The following is a 20161-nucleotide window of genomic DNA, read 5'->3' as shown; positions in this document are numbered from 1 at the left end:
GTCTCAGGCTACTCTCGTCGGCAAACGTCTTCGTGTATTGTCGCGAGAGCTTTGGGAACGGAAAGGCGAGAGGGCCGGGATCACCACGTACGCGGCGCGCCCCGCCCCTCACGCCTAAGTTCTCGCGCGAGTTGCGCTTCCGCCCTTTCGGCTCTCTGACCAGCACCATGGCGGTCGGCAAGAACAAGCGCCTTACCAAAGGCGGTAAAAAGGGAGCCAAGAAGAAAGTGTGAGTGCGGACGCCCGTGGGCCCCTGCTCTGTGGGGGCCTGGCGGGGACGGCGGGCGGGTTCCGGGTCTCGTGGCGGGCGGGATGGCGGGGATGCGAGTCGGATTGCGCGCAGCGCAGCTGAGCGGGGCGCCCGGACCGCGGCCTGGCGGCGGCTCGGCTCGAGCCTGGCGGGCTCCGGGGCCCCCCGCACCCCGGCGTCGTGCGCCTGGAGGCCATCGTCGGGCGCCCAGCAGCCCGGGGCTCGGGGAAGCCGCCCCCGCGTGAGCCGCCGACGGGTCTGGTCGTCCTCCGGGGACGCGAGCAGCGGCTGAGGACTGCGGCCGCCGAGTTAGCTTCTTGCTGGGAATGTGTTCACGGCACTGTTTGTTCCGGGTGGCAATAGGTGGTTTTCTTTCCGTGAAACCCGAACCTGCTCTTCTTCTGCTCCAGGGTTGATCCATTTTCTAAGAAAGATTGGTATGATGTGAAAGCGCCGGCCATGTTCAATATAAGGAATATTGGGAAAACACTAGTCACGAGGACTCAAGGAACCAGTGCGTATCTTAATGTTCCTCTTACATTGGGGCCTGTGGGTTACGGCCCACATCTGTGGTGGGGGGCGACTTCAGCCGAATCGGGTTGGTGTTTGGCATCTGGGGTGCTTGTCTTTGCCACACTGAGCTTGGAGAATTGAAGAGCTGCCTTGACAGTTTGCTAAGAAAACGCATAGTGGGTACTAAACTTTAGTGTCTTGGTAAGGAATGTTAAGTCTTGACAGTTTGCCATCAGCTTAATTTTTAATCTCAAGTGGCGTTCACGACCACATAGACGTGGCTTTGCTTCCGCGCTTCCTTCCCACTAAGACATTGCATTCTCGTTCCATAGAAATCGCATCTGATGGCCTCAAGGGTCGGGTGTTTGAAGTGAGCCTCGCCGATCTGCAGAATGATGAAGTCGCATTCAGAAAGTTCAAGCTCATTACTGAGGATGTTCAGGGCAAGAACTGTCTGACCAACTTCCATGGCATGGATCTCACCCGAGACAAAATGTGCTCCATGGTCAAAAAGTGGCAGGTGAGGCCCAGAACAGTGCGGGACTGTGCGGTGAACTGCGTAACCCCGAGTGGCCTAGAGTGGTGTTGGATCAGGTCACCAGATGAGACCTGTGGCCTCTGATGGAATTTCCTTGAAAGGTCCATTTTCATGGAACTTAGGTTTCATGTTAAATTACTGTTTATTAGGTTGCGTACTCTGGAGCCTAATTTGTTATAAACATTACCTAGGCTAGCAGAGTAGTGTGTAGTGTGTGGCCTAGCTTAATTGTGTTCGCTGGCAAGGAGTAACTCACCTATCTGTAAAATGGGTGGAAGAGTGTCTGCTGAATAGTGCGGATAAAAGATTGTATATAAAACACATTGATGATGTATCTGGCCCACGCTGCAGTTTTGGGGCACTGTGTATGGGAATGAATGATGACAAAGTGTTTCGGTCCCATATGATACATACTGATTATACCGGTACATTTATTTCTGACATTCCCTTAAGGTTTTAGGTTTGCATATCTGCAGATGTGTGGCTATTGGTCTGTGTTTGTGGTTGTGGACATTGGCATTTGTTAAAGGTATATAATTCGAAAATGCAAAGCAAGTCAGTTTTTGTCCCTACTTAAGATGGTCGTTCTTAAAATTTAGGCAATGATACAGCCATTAATCATGGATTCTCATTTTAATTGAAAGGTTAGTCATTAGCAGGTCTTTTTTGGAACATACCACTTTAAAAAACTGTATGTTTAGTGTAGCAGTAACTTCTTTACATGGTCAGAATGCATTTATTTGTTTCTTTTTGCCAGTTCTGGGGCTTGAAATCAGGGCCTGAGCACTGTCCCTGGCTTCTTTTTGCCCAAGGCTAGCACTCTAGCTCTTGAACCACAGCGCCACTTCCACCTCTTTCTGTTTATGTGGTACTAAGGAATCGAACCCAGGGCTTCATGCATGCTAGGTTAAAACAAGCTTTTACTGTTGATATCCATATGGTCACCTTAGAACTTTCCTCTTCCATAGTTCCAAAGGGGGTGGACTACTGAGGATGAACATCCAAACTACATAGGTGTTAGTAGAGTTGGGTAATAGTGGGTTTAAAAGGCAGGAGGATAGTTGAGAAGCCTTTGTATTTCTTTAGCTGGGTATGGAAGAGTTGAAGGGTACCTTGGTAGAGTCAAAATTAATTCTATAAACAAGCTGTATCTTTATATTGTACAGTGAGTAGTGGAGACTACAGCTCGTGTGTGTGCGCGCGCACGCGCGCAGGGGCTTGAATCAGGGCTTCAGGCTCTCACTATGCTTTTTCATTCAGTTAGTGTTCTACCACTTGAGGCACACCTGTTAACCGGAGATGAGTCTCCTGGACTTTTCTGCCAGGGCTGGTTTCGAACTGCAATCCTCGGATCTCGGCATGATTCACTAGCACCCGGCAACACTCGGGCTGCTTTATGTTGGGACTTTAGAGACAGAACTAGTCATTCTTAAAGCCTTTTGTATCTGAGAGTATCTTTTCCCCTTTAGACCATGATTGAAGCTCATGTTGATGTCAAGACTACAGATGGTTATTTGCTTCGTCTGTTCTGTGTTGGTTTTACTAAAAAACGCAACAATCAAATCCGCAAGACCTCCTATGCCCAGCATCAGCAGGTGCGCCAGATCCGGAAGAAGATGATGGAGATCATGACCAGAGAGGTGCAGACAAATGACTTGAAAGAAGTAGTTAATAAATTGTAAGTGGTTTTCTTCTTACAACCACAGGTTGGTAGACAAGGTAGAATTTTACCTCTTTGTAAAAAAACAAAACAAAACAGTACACAGTATTCTAGATCTTCTGGGCGCTGTCCCTGAGCTTTTTTGCTCAAGACTAGTGCTCTACCACTTGGAGCCACAGTACTGCTTCCTGTTTTCTGGTACTTAAGTGGAGATAAGAGCATTCTCACAGACTTTCCTGCCATGATCTTCAGATCTTAGCCTTCATAGTAGCTAGGATTATAGGCATGAGCCACAGGTGCCTGACAAGATCTCTCACTTTTTACCAGTGCTAAGGGCTCAGTGAATGGTGGGAGGACTTTTTGGTTGAAATTGTCTCAGGATTTGAATGATGTGTTTAGGCAACAAAATTAGAAAATACACGGAATAGATAAAAACCTTCCACAATTAATGCTGTATGGGAACACATGATGAAAAAAGTTTCGGTCCCAGATGATATTCAATGATAACTTCTATTTTTCTGATGTTCCCATGCAGTGTACAAATGGATGAAAAGGTGTAATAGAAAGTGACTCACTCAGTACACCAGTTTTGTCACTAGTTAGCTGTCTAAATCATACCCTTCCTTACCTGTTAAGGTGCAATAGTCTTGTATTTGGATGTTTGTCAATTAAATAAAATGTTTTCTGTAGGTTTTTTCTTGGGTTTCTTTCCATATATGAGAAACCAGCCCTTTTTCCTTCCCCCTTTTAATGTATTATTGATGGTTTGCAGGATTCCAGACAGCATTGGCAAAGACATAGAAAAGGCCTGCCAGTCTATTTATCCACTGCATGATGTCTTCGTTAGAAAAGTAAAAATGCTGAAGAAGCCCAAGTTTGAATGTAAGTGAGAAGCCCAGGATTCTTGAACAATTGTGGGACCTAATGACCAAATAACGGCCTTCAATCAACACTTGTGCCTTGCCTATCAGTATTGAAGGCCATTGTTTAAAGATATGACTGTTTATAACAAGGCTAATTTTTCTTTTTTAGTGGGAAAACTCATGGAGCTTCATGGTGAAGGTGGTAGTTCTGGAAAAGCTACTGGGGACGAGACTGGTGCTAAAGTCGAGCGAGCTGATGGATATGAACCACCAGTCCAAGAATCTGTTTAAAACTCAGAGTTTTAATAGTGACAAATAAAAGGCCTATTTGTGATGGTTGCATCTCAGCATTCTTTGTAAGGCTGGCATCTAGGTGAATCAGATTCTCTAATTTGAGGTGACCTGGTCAACTTTTGGACTTTGTGTGGGTTTCCTCTATTAAGTAGTTAAAATGGCACTGTGCGACTTAGAAGCTGTAGTGATAAGCATTTTGTGAGGGTGCACGCACCAGTCTGGATGCTGTCCCTGAGCTTTTTTGTTCAAGGCTAACACCCTACCACTTGAGCCACAACTCCACTTAGGTATTTTGTCAGTTAATTGGAGATAATCATGGACTTTTCTGTCCAGGCTGGCTTTGAATCCGTTCTCCGGTCTTACAGAGTAGCTGGGGAATTACAGGTGTGAGCCACTGACACCTAGCTAGAGGGGACGTTTTTTGTTTTGGTTCTGGTACTAGGACTTGAACTTGGGGACTCTGGTTTTTGCTCAAGGCAGGAGCAATGCCTTCCACTTACAGGTTTTTGCTGCCTGGACTGGCTTTGAACCCTGATCCTTAGATCTCAACTGAAACTTCAGCCCCATCTGTCCCCCAACATGGTGATGCTACAAACCTGGTTTAACAGCAAGCCCTGAACAAGACTGGCTTCCCTTAATGCTTTTGCTTGCGAGGAAAAGGTGGACTGAGATACACCTATTGGCCAGAGTTTCCTTTTTGCCCATTTAAGGGTGATGGCATCAAAGCCTAGATGAGTTTAGGCTCACTTTGACAGATGCACAATGAATATATACCCCTTGGCTCCCTAAAAGTCCGGGGGGGGGTGCTGAAGTGTAGGACCCTGGAGAGCATTGTGATGAGATGTTGAAGGCCAGCCTGCCCTTCGTGAAAGATTGCAGCCAACCTCAGTGTCCCAAGCTCACGCACGTGGTCAAGCGTGGTCAGTAGTTGGGAAAGCCAGCTGCACAGCCTGGTGTCCCTCCAAGGCCTTGACCAGTGTGTATGCCGGCAGTGCCCCTCTGCGCTTTGAACTTGGCCTCAGAGCCGGGTTTACATCTTGGTGGACAACCTGGAGGGATGATGTAATGTCTTCTCCCAGAAATGCCGCCTTCCACTTGCCATGGAGATAGTAAATCTTAAGTGTCCCCTGCACAACAGCCCTTGTGTCACCTTGGGAGTTGGCACAGGAAGCTGACAAACATGAGCCCAGCTATTAATTTTGGCTCAGCAGTAAAAATCCCTTTTCTGGCCCAGAAGCTTTATGTCTAACTGGTAGCGTCCACAAAACTGGCAGGCTGAGCTTTTAGCTTGCAAGCTGGGTACAACAAGCATTTCACCTGCCAAATCAGAACCAGGTCTGACAAATGACATGGGGTCAGCTTTCTGTCACTGAATACTGGGGGGTGCTGGCGCAGTGTATCACGGCAGGATTGTGCAGTGAAGTATTTGGCTCTGAAGTACCTGAAGCCCGCGTTGTAAGGCTTGAACCCCTGTGCAGTGGAGCTGATGAGAGGTGGACTCTAGACATGCCCAAGCCTTTTTTTTACTTTTGAATAGGGTCTTGCTTTTCTCCTGAGCTGTCCTATACTATCAACCTCCTAATATGCTTCCTGCACACTTGGGATGCACAGGCACACACTACTGTTCTAGCCTTTCAGTTCGAGACAAGGGCTTGTAAACAACTGTTTTGATCCAGGCTGAAAGTGAGCCTTGATTCTCCCAATTTGAGCATTACTGGTGTGAGCCCACCATGTCTAGCTGAAAGGGTAGAATCTTTTAAGCAGTGGTGCATAGTTGAGGAATGTTAAGTCTTTGGGCATTCCCTGGAGGGAGGTACTGGCAATGTCCTACCATGTGTTCCCGCCATGAGTACCTGGAACTAACAGGCACATGTTGTCGTGCCTGGCCTGTTCCTTTTAAAATATAGGCCAGGGACTGGGAATGTGACTTAGTGGTAAAGTGCTTGCCTAGCATGCATGAAGCCCTGGGTTCGATTCTCTGCACCACATAAACAGAAAAAGCCGGAAGTGGCGCTGTGGCTCAAGTGGCAGAGTGCTAGCCCTGAGCAAAAGGAAGCCAGGAAAAGTGCTCAGGCCCTGAGTCCAAGGCCCAGGACTGGCAATAAATAAAATACAGGCCAGTATTTTTGTATTTTGATGGTTGATTAGCCATGGTATGTAGATAGAAAGTAGAGGAGGCAAGCCTTTGATACTAGAGTCCTGGTTAGCAAAACCAGAGATTGCTAATTCTTGTTAAAAATAAACCAGTAGGTGACAACTTTCTGAATGGAATCATTGTTTCTCCTAAAACCACCGAATTATTGCCCCCCCCTTTTTTTTTTTTAACATTTCAAGACATTAGAATTCTTTCAAAAACATCCAGGATTGTGTCCCAGACTCATTTTATGCTGTATCTGTCTGAAACTCATGTTTCAGTTGCTACTTAGCAAAAGCGCAGCCTTTCTGATACGTTTTGTAAGATGGGATGTTCCAAGCATTTGGTTATTTCCCCCATTTAACATCAACAGGGGAAAAAAGGAAACGGCATTAGCCATTCAGCTCATGTTAGTGCCCTAGGTAACATAAACATAGTAGGGTCTACTACATAGCTCAGACTGGTCTTGAACTCACAATTCTGCCTTCACCCCCTGAACACTGGGATTCCAGGTGTTCTGAGCAACTGCATAAGAAGATGCATTTTGCAGGCCAGGAAGACTTACCAGTTGTAAGTGCTGAGAAACGTACCATTTTATCATAACCATAACACTGCCAAGTTTTTTTTTTGGCCAGTCCTGGGCCTTGGACTCAGGGCCTGAGCACTGTCCCTGGCTTCTTCCCGCTCAAGGCTAGCACTCCGCCACTTGAGCCACAGCGCCGCTTCTGGCCGTTTTTCTGTATATGTGGTGCTGGGGAATCGAACCTAGGGCCTCGTGTATCCGAGGCAGGCACTCTTGCCACTAGGCTATCTCCCCAGCCCCCAAGTTTTAATTTAGATTCTGCTAGTACATATTCGACAAATCATTTAAGCACTGCAGGCTGAGCTCTGGTCTCCAATGACTTCAGTGCTGTCACAGCAAGAGCCTGCAACTAAGGAAGAGGCCCCTAGATGGTGGTGTTGTTCTGAGACTGGATTTGTTTTTTCCTTCCATAATTGACAAGGCACTGGTTAGAAACGGACTTGCCATTAGTTCTGAAAAAGATTCACTACTCACAAATTCATTCGGAGGCATTCAAAATGGCATTGAATCATGGATCATGTGGCCTATATGCTTTAAAAATAAACCATCATTATCAAAGTAATATAATTTATATACCCATCACTATTTTCTCAGGTATATTTATCACATGTACAGAAGAGACTAAAGCTAAACAATGACTACTAAGAGTACTGATTTAGAGGTCCATTGTAAAAATATTTTAATGCCAGTTTTTTGTTTGTTGTTTTTGGCCAGTCCTGGGCCTTGGACTCAGGGCCTGAGCACTGTCCCTGGCTTCTTTTTGCACAAGGCTAGCACTCTGCCACTTGAGCCACAGCGCCACTTCTGGCCTTTTCTATATATGTGGTGCTAGGGAATCAAACCCAGGGTTTCATGTATACAAGGCAAACACTTTCAACTAGGCCATATTCCCAGCCTGCCAATTCTAATAATAAATTTTAACATTCTTTTCAGATTATCTCTACACCTCTGATTTCCATAAGCATAATGATAGTATATTACATTACTCCTCCAGCTAGCTCAATAAAGACATATTTAAAGAGATGCTGTCTTTGGGTATTCAGAGAAAAATAAATGGCTTCTCCAGTTTCAACCTTACAAACACAATGATTTTGTGATTTGAGATTTAGATATGGCTTAGATATGAAGTGTCTCCAGAAGGCTCTTACGTTGGGGGCTTGATCCTCAGAAGGTGGTGCTACTGACAGGTGATTTGATCATGGAAATTATCAATTCATTGGGAAGGTTTTAGCTGAATGGGCGATGAGGCTGTCGGGGCCTGCTAAGAAGAAGCAAGTTACTGGGAGTGTTCTTAGCCTCTTCAAGTATTTTTGTTTAAAGAAATTAAAAAGCTGACACAGATGAACAATAGTATGTTTTCATCTAAAATTCGTGGAGGAAACAGTCGTATTTCTTTCCCTGACTAAGACAGTACCTATGAAAACCTTGGGGACATTTTTGCTCTATCAGTTGAAGGGGTAATAAACGAAGCAAAAAGCAAAGCATGATAGAATGAAATTACACAAAACTGCCAAGTTTGTTACAATACATTTCTTTTTGTCCACAAAGAGGAAAGATATGAATGATTCAAGGTTATATTGCTATTTGTTTTGTTTATTTTGCTAGTCCTTGGGCTTGAACTTGGGGCCTGGACACTATCCCTGAGCGAAGCTCAAGGCTAGCATGCTTCTGAGCCATAGTGCCACTTCCAGATTTTTCTTTTTATGTGGTACTAAGGAATCAAACCCAGGGCTTCATACATGCTAGGCAAGCACTCTGCCACTAAGCCACATTCCCAGCCTTTATACAGCTATTTCTGAGAGGCATCTACATATCCATGCTTCCATCCACAAAACCATCCATCCATCTATCCATCCATCTTGTATGACGCAAAGAACTGGAGACATAAAATTTAGTTTAGCTTGAGAAACAGACTTGAAAAGTTCTGTTCAGTTTATTATAGTGTCAAATAGATTTACAAGTATTGCACGTGTCATTCTGCTTACCGAAGGCCAACATTTGAGGGATCTTTTTTTTTTTTCTCCAGTAATTCTCCAATAAAGACAGGTTTTCAGAATCCTCAATGCAACGTGTTAAAATTACACAGGCAAAGATATATATCATGTCCCTTCTACATCCTTACCCCTTTCCTGCTATGATATACCTTGCTGTAAATGAGAATTTAGTTTGAATAATGCTTTTAATAATTCCTTGTATGACTTATCTTCTAATGAAATTTGAAAAGTTTAATGAAATTTGAAACATTTAATACTTTCCTTTCACTCAAAACAGACAGAAATGCAGCCCTCCTACTCCAAAGTCAAATGTCACCATGTTATTGGGAAGATGGACTTTAGTCAGAGACTAAGTCAACATCGCTTCCTTCCAGAACACCATGACGTATTCAAATAACGGTGTGATCACTGGCCGCCTTGCCTTGTGGAAAATGGGGAAAGGAACAGAAACTAAAAAGTGGGCTCACAGTCGATGCACGTGGCTCACGCCTGTAATCCTAGTTATTTAGGAGGCTGAGATCTGAGGATTAGAGTTCCAAGCCAGCCTGGGCAGGATAATCTGAGACTCTTATCTCCAATTAAAACACACAAAAAAGCTGAAGTGGAGTTGTGGTTCAAGTGGTAGAATACTACTAGCCTTGAGCACAAAAGCTGGGGACAGTGCCCAGGCCCTGAGTTCAAACCCCAAGACCTGAAAAAAAGAAAAGGAAAAAGAAAAAAAGAAAGAAAAAGAAAAAGTGGTCCAGCATATGAAACTCTTCTCAAAAACAGAAGAAAGTCGCAAACATTGTTGGGAAAGTGTTTTACATTTGCAATGAAATCTCATCCCATTGTTCCGTCAGCAAGATTGTCTTCAACCTATTTGGCTTTTGCCCCTAAATTGTAATTGATTCAGTTATGCAACGAACCACTTTTGCCTTAAGCTTGGGATGTGTGACCACGGATGGCAGGAAAGTGGCCTTTTATTTTCTCTAATTATTGTGCAGGGACGAGGCAGGGAGAATAAAGTACCAGCCTTTAGTCATCTTAGTTATTTTTCTTCCTGATTATATTTTGAAAAAACGAGCTGCGGGGTTTGGCACCGCTCTTCATCTTAACAGTTGCTCTGTATTCTAAGATACTATACGTGATTCATATTGTTCCACTACAACAAGACACAGCTTTTTATGGATTACTGGGAGAATGCAAAGAAGATGAGTTTTCCTTTGGGTACCAGTAATTGTCAAAGGAATGATTGCAGATTCGGAAAATGTGCTTTCTAATAACCCTGTTCACATAAAGAATACATGGAGGGCAGCAGGAAGCCTGGCGGGCAGGTGAGGGTTAGTGGTGTTAGCAAGGCATTTGGTTCTTTTGACGAAGATAACAACACACTTTGACCTCCTTCCAATCCCTGGACGAATGGAGAGCACTTGGCGAGTGTGCTTTCCAGTGCTCTCCTGCTCAGGACTAAACGATCCCTTCTGAAGTAAGAGTTTGCCCTCCTACTAAAGGCTAATGTGCTCAAGCTGTTAGGATTAATTGAAACAACAAAAATGAAATTTAGATTACTAACCATGTCCCGATAGTTACAGTGTGTAGAATGTCAAACGTCCTCTTTCTAAACTAAAGTAAAAAAATGAAGAAGCATGGTTAACAGATGTCTGCCAGGCCACCGGGCGGGCTCTCCCGGGGGGGGGGGGGGGTGCATCCGCCCTGCTAACCCCAGCCGAGAGTCCGCTTTCTAGATTCTTCCCGCATGGTTTCCACGTACACACTGCCACAATGCTAACTACAAAAATCAAGGTTTCTGCTTCCAGAAAATTCTCCTGTACCATGGACACCTTAAGATATTTCTCTTTTCTGTTAAAAAAAAAAAAAGGATAGTGCAAAAACAAATCTGATAGTCAGCGTGAGACAGTTCAAGTGGAGTCTCGCGTCCAGGAAGCGCCGCGCTTCGCCTTTAGCCGACCGGTAGGAACTGGATGTAGTTTTTGGGAAAGATCCCGGATTTTCCCAGCAGTTCTCCACTCATCCAATCGTCATTCACAGATTCCAGCCCCGTGATTATATCTCCAGCCTGGGAGAAGAAAGGCAAGGCTTGGTTTCTGGGGAGTGGAAGCGTGGTGGGCGGGCGGCACGAACCATCTCCCCGTAGCACCCGAGGATCAGATGCCTCAGGCCTCTGTCCCTCGCACCCCTTCCAGGTTACGCCTCCCTAGCTCACCACCACCCCTACAAAGCTCACGCGACGTAAAGAACAATATCAGACGTATGTATGAGGCTGTAAGCCCAGCGACGGTGGCTCGGGCCTAGAATCCTAGCTCCTCACCAGGCTGAATTCTGAGGATCACAGTTTGAAGGCAGCTGGGGTAGAAAGACAGCCATGCTCCATCTCAAACTAGTCAGCAAAAATGCCAGGTCTGAGTAGCATGACTCAAGTGGTAGAGGGTTAGCCACGATTGAAAAAGCCGAGCAAGGATGCAAGGCCTTGGGTTTGAGACTCCACACCGGTGCTTCCATGTGTCATCAGTAGCAACACCAGGATTAAAAGTGAACTCGAGGGCTGGGGATATGGCCTAGTGGCAAGAGTGCCTGCCTCGGATACATGAAGCCCTAGGTTCGATTCCCCAGCACCACATATACAGAAAATGGCCAGAAGCGGCGCTGTGGCTCAAGTGGCAGAGTGCTAGCCTTGAGCGGGAAGAAGCCAGGGACAGTGCTCAGGCCCTGAGTCCAAGGCCCAGGACTGGCCAAAAAAAAAAAAAAAAGTGAACTCGATTCCGGTGTTTGCATTCCTGACCACGCCACTCCCTTCCTCAGACATGGGCTCTGCGTCTCTTCATTCAAGTGGAACTCTCGAACATTCTACACTTCCATACCATGTCTTGTCAACACCAAGGCCAACATTTACAGTGCATAGGGCAGGAACAGAAAGACACTGACCTTGAAGGAGAGCTCGTCTTCGTTCTCTCCGTGGAAGTCATACAAGGCTTTGGCCTTCCTCGCCTTCAGTCCTGTGGCACACACGTTTTTTGCCTCAGCTGTAAAGACACCCCAAACTCAATATATACAGAAAGACTACGTACACCCAGAACACACACAAAACATTCTAAGATCTACACGTGTCATTCTCAAAACACAGTGTCTTCAACAAATTCTGAACTTTCCATGGGACTCTTACGTCCAATTAACTAACAACAAAGCCAGAAGTGGAGCTTGTGGGTCAAGTGGTAGAGCGCTAGCCTTGAGCACCCAAGCCTAGGACTGCACCCAAGCCCTGAGTTCAAGCCGAGACCAGCACGCATACACACACAAAATTCAAAAAAGAAAACGATATCTACAGAGCACACTAAGTATATTTAATAAGGAAAACGAACCATTATTTAGTGCAAGCATTTTAGAGCAAGCGGCAGGCTGGAGTGGTCGTACCTGCACAGTGCTGCACAAAGGCGGCGGGGAAGATCCCCTCCCTGTCACGCAGCCGGCCGCGGTACCAGTCGGCATCCAGACGTTCCAGGATCAGAATCCGGTCCCCACGCTGGAAGGCTAAGTCATCGCTGGTCTCAGCGGTGAAACTGTGGAGAGCTTTGCACCATTCTTCAGAAAGATTGTTATCCTGGAAGAAACAGGGGTTGTTTTTTTCTTCTTTTGGGGGAGGGCAGGACTTGAACTCAGAGCCTGGGTGCCATCCCTTAGCTTTTTTGCTCAAGATTAATGCTCTACCACTTGAGCCACAGCTCCACTTCTGGGTTTTAGTGGTTATTTGGAGATAAGAGAGTCTCACCGATTTTCCCGCCTGGGCTGGTTTCAAATCATGATCCTCAGATCTGAGCTTCCCGAGTAGCTAGGATTACAGGCGTGAGCCACCAGTGCCCATCAGAACTAGGTTTTTTTGTTTTTTTGTTTTTTTTTTTTTAAATTTAAACTGAGTTCTACAATGCTTAAAAAAAAAGCAACGAAGAAAAGCTAAAGGGTTATAAGATTTCAAAGCCTGAAATTCTTTTTTTTTTTTTTTTTGCCAGTCCTGGGCCTTGGACTCAGGGCCTGAGCACTGTCCTTGAGCTTCTTTTGCTCAAGGCTAGCACTCTACCACTTTAGCCACAGCGCCACTCCCAGCCTTTTCTGTTTATGTGGTTCTGAGGAATCGAACCCAGGGCTTCATGTATGCTAGGCAAGCGCTCTACCACTAGGCCACATTCTCAGCCCCTTGAAATTCTTTAAGTTGGCTAATACTTTATGTTGCTATCAAGTTTCAGAAATGAAAGTTTCCAATAACTTCTTTCCTTAAAATGTAACCTTAAAACAACAAATATGATAGAATGTGTGGCTTTGCCAGTTTTATGAGATATATAACACTTATGCAAAACACTTTATTGTGATCTATGAGGTTAATTACATCAAAATTTAGGTCAAGGCATAAAATATTTATGTATAGTATTTATGACACGAGGAAAGAATTCTGATAAAGTAGCTAATTTTTCGTGAAGTTCTTCTTTATCTAAATCAGCATCAGAATGGATAGCCTGTTAAGTTTCTGGGTCTTTGCTTGGCTTCGAGACTATCAGACTCCAGCGTAGAGGTCAGTAACTCATAGTAAATCAAAGAAGCAAACAAAAACAACAGACATTTAACTTCAACTTTTTGAGCGTACACCCCTCTTATAGGAATGTGTACGTGTGTGTGTGTGTGTGTGTGTGTGTTGGTGCATGCGCGTTCGCATGCTCATATGCATGGGCTGGTGGTAACCCTCAGGCCCGGGCACTGTCCCTTAGCTTTTGCACTCAAGGCTGGCGCTCTAGCACTTGAGCCACAGCTCCCCTTCCAGCCTCTTGCTGGTTAACTGGAGCTAAGAGCCACATGGACTTTTCTGTCTGGGTTGACTTTGAACTGCAACCCTCAGATCTCAGCCTCCTGAGTAACTAGGATGACAGGCAGGTAGGCGTAAGCCGCTGGAGCCCAGCTCAACAGGAGTGCAACTCTACCACTCCACCACTGGGCCAGATTCCCAGCTCCGCCATTTAGAAAGTTTTAAAATATAAACAGATAAAGAAGTTGATGGGAAAAGAAACCCCACATATGAAATCTTCCATCTGGAGAATTTTTAATGTTAACTGTAAATATTATAATATTATAATTATATATTATATGTAATATATAATTTTGTAGTTATTTGTTTATTGGCTTTCTTATTTGATTTTCTTATAGTTTAAACAAATTTTACTTTTTTCCCTGCAGTTTTTAATGCTATATAGTCAGCTTCTATCTTGTTTTCTTTTCCATGACAGTTCATTTTGTAAATCAACTCAACTGACCTTTTATATATATATATATGACTCAGTCTTGTTATGAAGCCCAGGCATTAAACTCCCCATCCCCCTTCAGCTCCCCGCGTGCTCAGCTTACAGGTGTACACTACTACACGTGGCTCCTTGCTCATTTTTTCTTTATTCTTTAAGCAACACGTTTCCCAGGCAGGTGGCAGTGGCTCTTCACAAGTGTGAACCCGGGACTCCGCACACGTTACGGCTCAGTGCTACAACCGGGAGGTGGCCACGAGACCGAGGCGGTGTGAGCACGGAGAGGCGTAACACACACCACGGCCCCAAACTCCCGGCTGAAGCATCCCCTCGGCCCTCTACTGGCTTTCATTTCCTACACGTTTTGCATGAGTTACTCGTGCAATAGCCCAGTAACCCCCTAACTTGCGTATTGCAGACACTTGCTGCGAAACGAAAGGAAAGCGGTTTTGCACTCTGTTGTCTTGATGATGGTAACTTTGGCATTCTCCCGGGGTTTACATCTGGCTGTCCCCACCGTAAGCCGTGCAGGCAGCCTACCTGAGAATTTGAGCCAGAAGCTTCTTTTTTGGTCTTCGGTGGTACCTTTGTGCCTACGTTAAGATAAAATAAAAAAGTCGAAGTTAAAAGGCTACAGTGCGAGAGGGCAATTGTGAAGAGGGGGGTGAGTGGAAAGTCTGCGACTCTAGACGGTGCTCTTTCTGAGCCTGCGGCTGGTCTGCTCTGGGCTGTGTGCTCACCCGTAAGCTGAAGACGCAGACACAAGAAACCCGGCAGCCCACTTCCGTGTCACGACTCATTGCCATTTGTTTTCCTTTGGGGGTACTAGGGTTTGAACTCCGAGCCGTGGTCTTGCTAGGCGCGCGCTTCACCGCTTGAGTCATACCTCTAGCCCTTCTTTGCCTTCTCTTATGTGAAGGCCTTGAGGGATAACCACGATGACTCTCCCGTACACATTCACATTTAAAATGAAAGTTTCCCTTTCCCTTCAACATTAGGGTAACATGGGTGGGAGAGGGAGAGCGACGGGGCGGCGAGTGTTCTGTTACGCATGTGTGGGCATGTCAACGCGAAACCCGCCGGTGACAAGTAACCGATCCTAACACCATATGGGGACAAACTCTGTAGCCCATCAGTTATGTGCAATTTCCTAATGGCAATTTCATAAAAATTAAAAACTCGGCTTGGAATGTGGCCTAGTGGTAGGGTGCTTGCCTAGTATGCATGAAGCCCTGGGTTCCATTCCTCAGCACCACACATACAGAAAAACCAGAAGTGGCGCTGTGGCTCAAGTGGTAGAGTGCTAGCCTTGAGCAAAAGAAGCCAGAGACAGTGCTCAGGCCTTGAGTCCAAGGCCCAGGACTGGAAAAAAAAAAAGTTAAAAACTCATAATATGAAAAAATATGGGGGGCTGGGGCTATGGCCTAGTGGCAAGAGAGCTTGTCTCGTATACATGAGGCCCTGGGTTCAATTCCCCAGCACCACATATACAGGAAACGGCCAGAAGTGGCGCTGTGGCTCAAGTGGCAGAGTGCTAGCCTTGAGCAAAAGGAAGCCAGGGACAGTGCTCAGGCCCTGAGTTCAAGGCCCAGGACTGGCAAAAAAAAAAAAAAAAAGAAAAAAATATGGGCTCATGTTTATAATCGTAGCTACTCAGGAGGCTGAGATCTTAGGATCGTGGTTCAAAGCCAGCAGGGGAAGTCAAATGAGAGACATATCACAAATTAACCAGTAAAAAGTTGGAAGAGTGGAGGCGCGGCTCAAGTGACAGAGCTTCGGCTGTGAACAAAAAAGCTGAGTGAACACTTGAGGCCAGGAGCTCAAATCCTAGTGCCAGCATACACACACGCACACACACGCACACCAAAAATAGAAAAGAGGAGGAAAATGTGCGTGGCTTAGTATTTTTAGATTGTTGGTTGATCTGAATCAGTATACATGTAATAATAAAACGTCATCCTGTCTCTACTCACTCGAAACACTTGCAGCAGGAGGGGGAACATCCTCAAGGAGCTCCACGAAGTTCAGGGGGAAGATCCCAGTTCTGTCTCCAACGTCTCCTCTCGCCCACTCCTCATTCACATACTCCTTGAGAACGATAACTTCTCCCTCTGAGAAACTTAACTCATCCTTCTGATCTCCAATATATTCAAACCGAGCGACACATCTTGGGCCTCTGAACAAAGAATACATTAATGGATTAAAGTAGAAATGAATGACCTTTAAAAAACAACAACAGCAAAACTTTAATTGGTTTTATTTTAAACTCTGGGCTTGGTTAACACTTTTTTTTTAAAGCTATTAATTTTTTTGGGGGGGTCATGGAGCTTGAACTCAGGGCCTGGGCGCTGTCCCTGAGCTCTTACACTCAAGGCTAGCACTCTACCACTTTGAGCCACAGCACCACTTTCAGTTTTCTGGTGGCTAAGAAGAGATAAGAGTCTCTAGGGGATTTTTGTGCCTGGGCTGGCTTCAAACCGCAATCCTCAGATCTCAGCCTCTTGAGTAGCAAGGATAACAGATCTGAACCACCGGAGCCCAGCAACACTTTGGTTTATAAAATGGAATATCTCTTCAGCCTTTCAATAAGTATTTATTTTGTGCTTAGTATGGAACAAGATGTACTTGGGTAATTAAAACCATTTTCATCCTAGAACACAGAAAACAAAGGGGCATGATCTCCCTGATATATGACTGTTAAGATGGGGTGACGGAGAGACAGTAGAGACCAGGTCTGTGAAACCAAAAACTGCTTGTCAAGTGGTATTTCCCAAAGGATTGGGTCAGCGACCCAACATTATGGTACATTGGGTATTGTATATATGTCTGCCTGACCTAGGGAAGGGAAAGAAAAACAGGGTGTAAGATATCACAAGAAATGTACACACTGCCCTACTATGTAACTGTACCCTTTCTGCACAACAACTTTTCAAAAAATTTTTGTTTAATTAATACATAAATTTAAATAAAAAACATTTTCATGAATACATTCCATATCCAAGTAACAGTGACTGCTTTTTTTTTTTTTTAATTCTTTTTGGCTATACTGGAGTTATAACCCAGGACTTTGCAAGGCAGGTGTTCTACACCTAAGTTATGTCCCTAACCCTTCTTCCTTTCTCTGTTTTGAAAACAGGGTCTTGCTTTTTGCCATGTACTAGCTTGGACCATATTCCTCCTGTGTATGTTTCCTTACTGTAGTTATGATGACGGGTTTGTTTGTTTGTGCCAGTCCTGGGCGTTGAACACAAGGCCTGGGCACTGTCTCTGAGCTTTGTTTTGCTCAAGGCTAGCACTCTACCACTTGAGCCACAGCTCCATTTCAGGCTCATCTGGTAATTTACTACAGATCGGACTCTCGTGGTTGTTCCTGCCCAGGCTGTCTTCCAACCACGATCCTCAGATCTCAGCCTCCAGAGTAGCTAGGATTATAGGCACAAGCCACCGGTGCCTGGCCTGAATAGCTCTTTCGTATTGACATGGGGTCTTGAGAACCTGTTTTCCCATCTGGCTTTCCTCCCCAAGCTTGGCCTCCTAGGATTAGAGGCCTGAGCCCCGAGTCCAGTGACAGAACTTAATTTTTTTTGTAGAGATGATCCTACTCACCTAGAAAGGCTAAAGCTCAAGTTCAGAGAGCATAGACAGTGCACAGTTTGCTTATACTGCCAGATCTGTCTTTTGATCTTAACATTTCATTATAGAATCTCTCTGGACGCTAGCTACTTGTAGCTGGGTGATAGCTCAGGGTGAACCCTTCCAACCACAAGTACGTCAAGTGTAGGGCACTATTCCCGAGTGGCAAGGCGTCACAGGGCCACAGGCTGGGCAGAGGGCACGTTCACAGAGCCAGCCAGGGAGCAGAATACCTAGACAGATGGTCTTACACATCGGGAGAAGGCGGGAAGAAAACAGAGAGCTGGCCTTGCAGACTACACGATGTGCTTTTATTTATTCTGATGCTTTAGAGAGTGACTTTTGTATTTCTTTTGAAAAGGCTTCATTTCTGAGACTTGCACCATTCCTTAAGTGATCTGCCATTGTGACTACAAATGAGACACAGATGGATGTGTGTCTCTTCAGAGTGTGACATTCTTACTTCATTCAGGTCAGTGGACGGATGGTTGTTCAAGTGCACTTTAAACTCAATATTCTGATATGGACCTTGTTGCTTAAAAACTGGTAACTCTTCCACCCTTGTGCCAAAAACAAACAAACAAGAAAACCCCAACAACAATAGAAAACCAGAACATGAAGCAGGATTCAACTTATGGCACCAAAAGTTTTATGTGCATTGACTTTTGCAATAATTTTCTCCAGTCTCCCAGGAGCTCGCTTATGCCTGACCTATTTGTAGACAGGTTTATAGTCTTCACCAGGTAGCTCGTTCTATCAATCTGCTCATTTAACCAGGATATAAAATTGCACTGTGGCAGGGTTGTAAGTCACAAGGGAGTGACAACAATACATAGAAGGGTACCCCTCCCCCCAAATTCAGGAAAGGTGTTTAGATATACAGAAAAACCCCTTCAATGTAACTCTTTCTTCTTCTTTGCAGTTCTTTTTTTTCTCTTGGTTGGTCACAGAGTTTGAACTCCGGGCCTGGGTGGTAACTCAAGCTCTTTTGCTCAAGGCTAGGTCTCTACCTCTTTGATACACAGCTCCACTTCCGTTGGTTTGTTTCGTTTTTCGTTGTTTTGTTTGGGTGGTTAATTGGAGATTGTAAGGCTCACAGGAAAGGAAATCCGCCACATGGTGCAGGCAGAGAAGAGTTTATTGGGAGGAGAGTGCAGCCCACACAAGATGGAGGCAAGGGGAGACAGAAGGGAAGGAAGAAGAGAAAAAGAAAAAGAAAAAGGGAATAAGAGAGAAAGGGAAAGAGTGGGGGCTCATGTTGAGGGAAAGGCAGGAGGCGTGGCCAGCTAGATTGGATGTGACCTCAGAGAAGGGGGAGGTAACTGCCTCCAGGTGTGCCAGTTACCTAGGTAACGCAGGTACTGGGCACAGACTTAAACGGGTGGGGGGCATCTGCATGGAGCCCTCCCGGGGTGGACCTTACAGAGATAAGAGTCTCTAGGGACTTTCCTGCCCCTGCACCCCGGCTGGCCTCAAAACTCTCTGATCTCAGCCTCCTGAGTAGCTAGGATCACAGGTGTGGGCTCTGGTCCTAGCTCATTATCTTAAAAACAAAACAAGAGCAGTTTGTCGTCCACCCCCCCCCCCCCGCCCCATTTCTTCCATCCTAGTTCTTGTACATGCTAGGCAATGGTTCAACAGCGAGCTCCACTCTCAGCCCCATCGGGCAGAATTTGTAGAGCTGAAATTGTCATGGAAAAGGAAAGTTTCTAGTTTCCACGACAAAAATAGTTGCACTTTCTAGAATACCAAACGAAACGCGTTGGTGACGCCATCTCTCTCAGCTGAGGCCGGGCCGAGGGAGGCTTCTGACCTGACTGCTGTGCTGTCTATCGCATTCACCCAGCGTCACTTCTTAAGGTAGGAGCACCGCCCTTGTCAGGAGAAAGACTGTGGATCTGCATCATCCCACACAGAGAGTGTTTCGGCATGGCGACGTTTCTTGCGCTACCTGCCTTCCTCCTTCGTATTTTGTGCCAACAAACACAATTGAAACTTACTTAACGCATTGAGACGACCCCAATTCTCTTTTCCCATTTCCTCCTTCTGGAATATCAACCTAGTAAAGGCAAAAATCATGGTGACAATGATTATTTTTTTCCAGGCTTGAGTAAGACGGCTTTAAGGCCAAACAATTAGAAAATGCACAAGTGGAAATCAACTGGAAAATTTAAGCTATACGGTGTCAGAGGTGCTACATGGTAAGCAATTCTTTTTTTTTTTTGGCCAGTCCTGGGCCTTGAACTCAGGGCCTGAGCACTGTCCCTGGCTTTTTGCTGAAGGCTAGCACTCTGCCACTTGAGCCACAGCGCCAGTTCTGGCCGTTTTCTGTATATGTGGTGCTGGGGAATCGAACCCAGGGCCTCATGTGTACAAGGCAAGCACTCTTGCCACTAGGCCATATCCCCAGCCCCATGGTA

The 20161-nt window shown here is 45.4% G+C and overlaps 2 protein-coding genes and 2 non-coding genes across 5 annotated transcripts in view; 3 read left to right on the top strand and 1 right to left on the bottom strand.

The window, feature by feature from the left end:
- The first annotated feature begins 66 nt into the window (after positions 1-66).
- Positions 67-4158, top strand: Rps3a (ribosomal protein S3A). The gene is made up of 6 exons (XM_048333572.1): positions 67-229; positions 661-764; positions 1096-1283; positions 2771-2979; positions 3734-3843; positions 3994-4158. Exons 1-6 carry the CDS (start codon positions 168-170, stop codon positions 4113-4115), a joined length of 795 nt encoding a protein of 264 aa, XP_048189529.1. The 5' UTR covers positions 67-167; the 3' UTR covers positions 4116-4158.
- LOC125341727 lies at positions 1674-1746 on the top strand. Its single transcript, XR_007209066.1, has one exon. It is a non-coding gene; the product is annotated as a small nucleolar RNA SNORD73 (small nucleolar RNA).
- Positions 3422-3487, top strand: LOC125341729. Its single transcript, XR_007209067.1, has one exon. It is a non-coding gene; the product is annotated as a small nucleolar RNA SNORD73 (small nucleolar RNA).
- A 6337-nt stretch (positions 4159-10495) lies between the features above and the next one.
- Positions 10496-20161, bottom strand: part of Sh3d19 (SH3 domain containing 19) — a 95531-nt gene continuing 85865 nt past the window's right edge. For both annotated transcript variants that reach the window (XM_048333829.1, XM_048333830.1), the window contains 6 exons: positions 19742-19800; positions 16082-16284; positions 14649-14701; positions 12241-12427; positions 11755-11852; positions 10496-10888 (listed from right to left, as the gene is read on the bottom strand). In XM_048333829.1, the coding sequence (XP_048189786.1) occupies positions 10772-10888; positions 11755-11852; positions 12241-12427; positions 14649-14701; positions 16082-16284; positions 19742-19800 (717 nt within the window). In that variant the 3' untranslated portion in view covers positions 10496-10771. The remainder of the gene's footprint in view (positions 10889-11754; positions 11853-12240; positions 12428-14648; positions 14702-16081; positions 16285-19741; positions 19801-20161) is intronic.

This window comes from Perognathus longimembris, chromosome 24 (genome assembly GCF_023159225.1).
Source record: "Perognathus longimembris pacificus isolate PPM17 chromosome 24, ASM2315922v1, whole genome shotgun sequence".
In the NCBI taxonomy this organism is placed as follows: Eukaryota; Metazoa; Chordata; class Mammalia; order Rodentia; family Heteromyidae; genus Perognathus; species Perognathus longimembris.
This window is presented reverse-complemented; position numbering and strand designations above follow the sequence as displayed.

Coding starts and splice junctions, on each gene's coding strand:
- Rps3a (XM_048333572.1), top strand. CDS start 168: ATGGCGGTCGGCAAGAACAAGCGCCTTACCAAAGGCGGTAAAAAGGGA. Junction 230..660: donor AAGGGAGCCAAGAAGAAAGT/GTGAGTGCGGAC, acceptor CTTCTGCTCCAG/GGTTGATCCATTTTCTAAGA. Junction 765..1,095: donor CACGAGGACTCAAGGAACCA/GTGCGTATCTTA, acceptor CTCGTTCCATAG/AAATCGCATCTGATGGCCTC.